The sequence below is a fragment of the Trachymyrmex septentrionalis genome, unplaced genomic scaffold, assembly GCF_001594115.1.
Source record: "Trachymyrmex septentrionalis isolate Tsep2-gDNA-1 unplaced genomic scaffold, Tsep1.0 scaffold73, whole genome shotgun sequence".
Classification (NCBI taxonomy): Eukaryota; Metazoa; Arthropoda; class Insecta; order Hymenoptera; family Formicidae; genus Trachymyrmex; species Trachymyrmex septentrionalis.
In genome coordinates this window covers 554563-557478 of record NW_017305916.1, presented here as the reverse complement: position 1 = coordinate 557478, position 2916 = coordinate 554563, and the positions used below count along the sequence as shown (strand labels likewise).

Here is a 2916-nt window from a genome sequence, read left to right as displayed (position 1 = left end):
ATATATATATATATAATTAAAAATTATAAAATTATAAATTATTGAGTAAAGTATTGAATAGACTACACACATATGTATACATATTTCATAATAATTAGTTTTTATGAAATATTATTTTCTTATTAGATGGCAGAGGATCAAGCCTTTTTCTTATTACGGCACCTAATGTTTCGTCGAGGACTTAGAAAATTGTATTTGCCAGATATGGCAGCATTGCAATTACACTTATATCAACTCTCTAGATTGTTACACGATCGCTTGCCAAGTATTTACAATCATTTCGATAAACATGAAGTTTCACCTACTTTATATGCCGCTCCGTGGTTATTGACGCTGTTTTCTAGCCAATTTCCTTTAGGTTTTGTAACCAGAGTTTTTGGTAAGATTATATTCCTCGCATTTAATAATATTATATATCTATCTATATTCGATTTATAAAGTTGTTTGTATATAATTTTACTAATTTTATTTCTATAGATTTACTTTTTCTGGAAAGCTCCGAAGTTCTTTTCCGTGTATCGATCGCATTATTAGAAGAGCACCAAGATCAATTGCTATGTTGCGATAGCTTTGAAGAAATTATGGAATATCTCAAGGTAACGTTATAATATTTCAATCCTTAATCATTTATATAAGAAATAAAAAATGAAAGAGTAAATTTATATGATTATTATCATTATGTTTCTATTCTTGATTTTAGACACGTGTACCAGCGATAGACAAACAAAGCTTAGATCGCATAATGAAACGTGTATTTTATCCCGACTTGGAAATCACAAAACAATTGAACGAATACAGAGTGGAATATCAAGTGCTTCAAGAGGAAATGATATCTGTGAAGCCACAAATGGAGAATTTAGAGAAATTCAAATTAAGAAATAAACAACTCACGCAAGAAGTTGCACAGCTTAGCGAACAACTTGAGGTAATCCAAGTGATACTCACCAAATATCAGAATTAAAATTTGATACATTGCATGAATCTTAGAATTGGAATTTTTTAAGTAACGATAATAAAGCGCATCCATTTAAAGTAATAGATATATACCAATACTAAAATATCAAGTAAAGTAGAATAATTGTAATTATAATAAATATACGAGAAATTACGAATATGGCAAATCTCAAAATTAATTTTAAATACAATTTCATATATTTTTAATTTATATTTTACGATAAATTTATCATTTTTATATGATATTGTTATTTTAGTTCTTTTATTTCTACTATTATCGTTATGGTACTGAAATTATATTACAGATTACTATGAGCAACTTACATAGGCTCGAAACAGCGCGTTCAATGCAACAAGCTACTATCCATAGACTTGAGTCTCAAAATCGCAGCCTTGAAGTAACAGTGGCTACATTGGGTGCGTTCATTCAGCAATTAGCGGATACACGTTCCGATATTGAAGTTCCGGGCGAAGTTCGTAGAATAATCGCACAGCTGAGTATGGTTGAGAAACGACGAAATACTGGTACCAAATCATATCCTTTGAAAGTCATCGAAGATAACAAGTACGGAATGATAAAAAGTAATTCAACTGGAAAAGAATCTCAAAATCTTTTAAAGAATAATGGCATGGATACACCGTACCCATTGAAGTCCACTCTGAGCCAACCTAACTTAGCAACGAAATTAGAGAAAGTCTCTTCGTTCTTTTCGAACTCACACAATCACATACAAAAGCAACGTGCACAATTAGCAGCTCTTAGAAATGAGTATTCTGAACGAGTAAGAAACAACGATGAGAATGATCCTAAGACAGTTAACATCGACATTCAAATTACGGATACTATGAATCTGGCAAACAATCCAGTTCCACAAAACGAAAACAATTTAAAAGTTCCAGCTACAAATTTAGAAAAATCGATATCATTACCACTAAAACTCAAATTGAAATCATCGAAGTCAGCATACGAATTAAGTTCTGTGAGAAAGGTTCCCACTAGCAAGCTTGAAATTACGAGTAATGATTCATTAACAAATTTGACAGGAACAATACATCCACTCGATACTTGTAGCGATGTGAATTTCCGGTTTAGTGGAACCACGAAATTAAAATCCATCAAACCTGTGAAATCTAGTCCGAGTTGCCAGGAAGATAGTAGTAACAAACAAAAGCCAGAACAAATCTCCGATCCTTTAAATAGATAACAATTACTTTCAAATGCATCTTCAAAGAGCATCTTATCGAAAAGAATTTTCATAAAAAACATATATTTAAAACGATACTGGTGATGAGTAGCTTAAAGATTACATCTTTATATTTGATTAGTTTTGTGATTTCCGCGCCATAAATTAGCCAATTTTGAACGGAAAAGTTTCAAAACTGGCTAATTTATACAATAGACAGAGGGAAGGAAATGATTCTTTTTTATTCTTATTCAGATCTGATGTGTTTGGCAACACATTACAACTGATGAAAGTAAAATGTTCTACTGAAACTATATTAAATATTTGGAAATCTCACGTACATATATATAGTCGATTGATAATCTACTATTTCCAAATGAACATTTAAAACTATATATAAAGACGCATTAAGTATTCAGAAAATGAGATAGATATCAAAATAAGGTACTAAAGATATATACATATATACAACCAGTTTCAGATTGCCAAAGGAAGTGCCAAACTTTCTCTCTCTGTGTTAAAATATATTTTATAATAAGACAAAAACGATTTTAGTTACTTAAAGATAAATACATATGTACATATATTTAGACACATATACACACACATATATATATATATATAGACAGTACATATATACGCATGTTAGATGCGATTGTATCGTTGAAAAAATATATTGATAAAAACCATTAATGTATAGGCTGGCTGCTATGCACCGTAAGATTCAAAAAAACTAAGTATTACTATTTTTGCACAAAACAAGCCTTGTGATATCAGG

The 2916-nt window shown here is 30.5% G+C and overlaps 1 protein-coding gene across 4 annotated transcripts in view; it reads left to right on the top strand.

Moving 5' to 3' along the window:
* LOC108753905 (TBC1 domain family member 4) overlaps positions 1-2910 on the top strand; it is a 25957-nt gene extending 23047 nt beyond the window's left edge. For all 4 annotated transcript variants that reach the window (XM_018495882.1, XM_018495881.1, XM_018495880.1 and 1 more), the window contains 4 exons: positions 127-379; positions 478-596; positions 701-925; positions 1260-2910. In XM_018495882.1, the coding sequence (XP_018351384.1) occupies positions 127-379; positions 478-596; positions 701-925; positions 1260-2159 (1497 nt within the window). In that variant the 3' untranslated portion in view covers positions 2160-2910. The remainder of the gene's footprint in view (positions 1-126; positions 380-477; positions 597-700; positions 926-1259) is intronic.
* Positions 2911-2916: the final 6 nt, after the last annotated feature.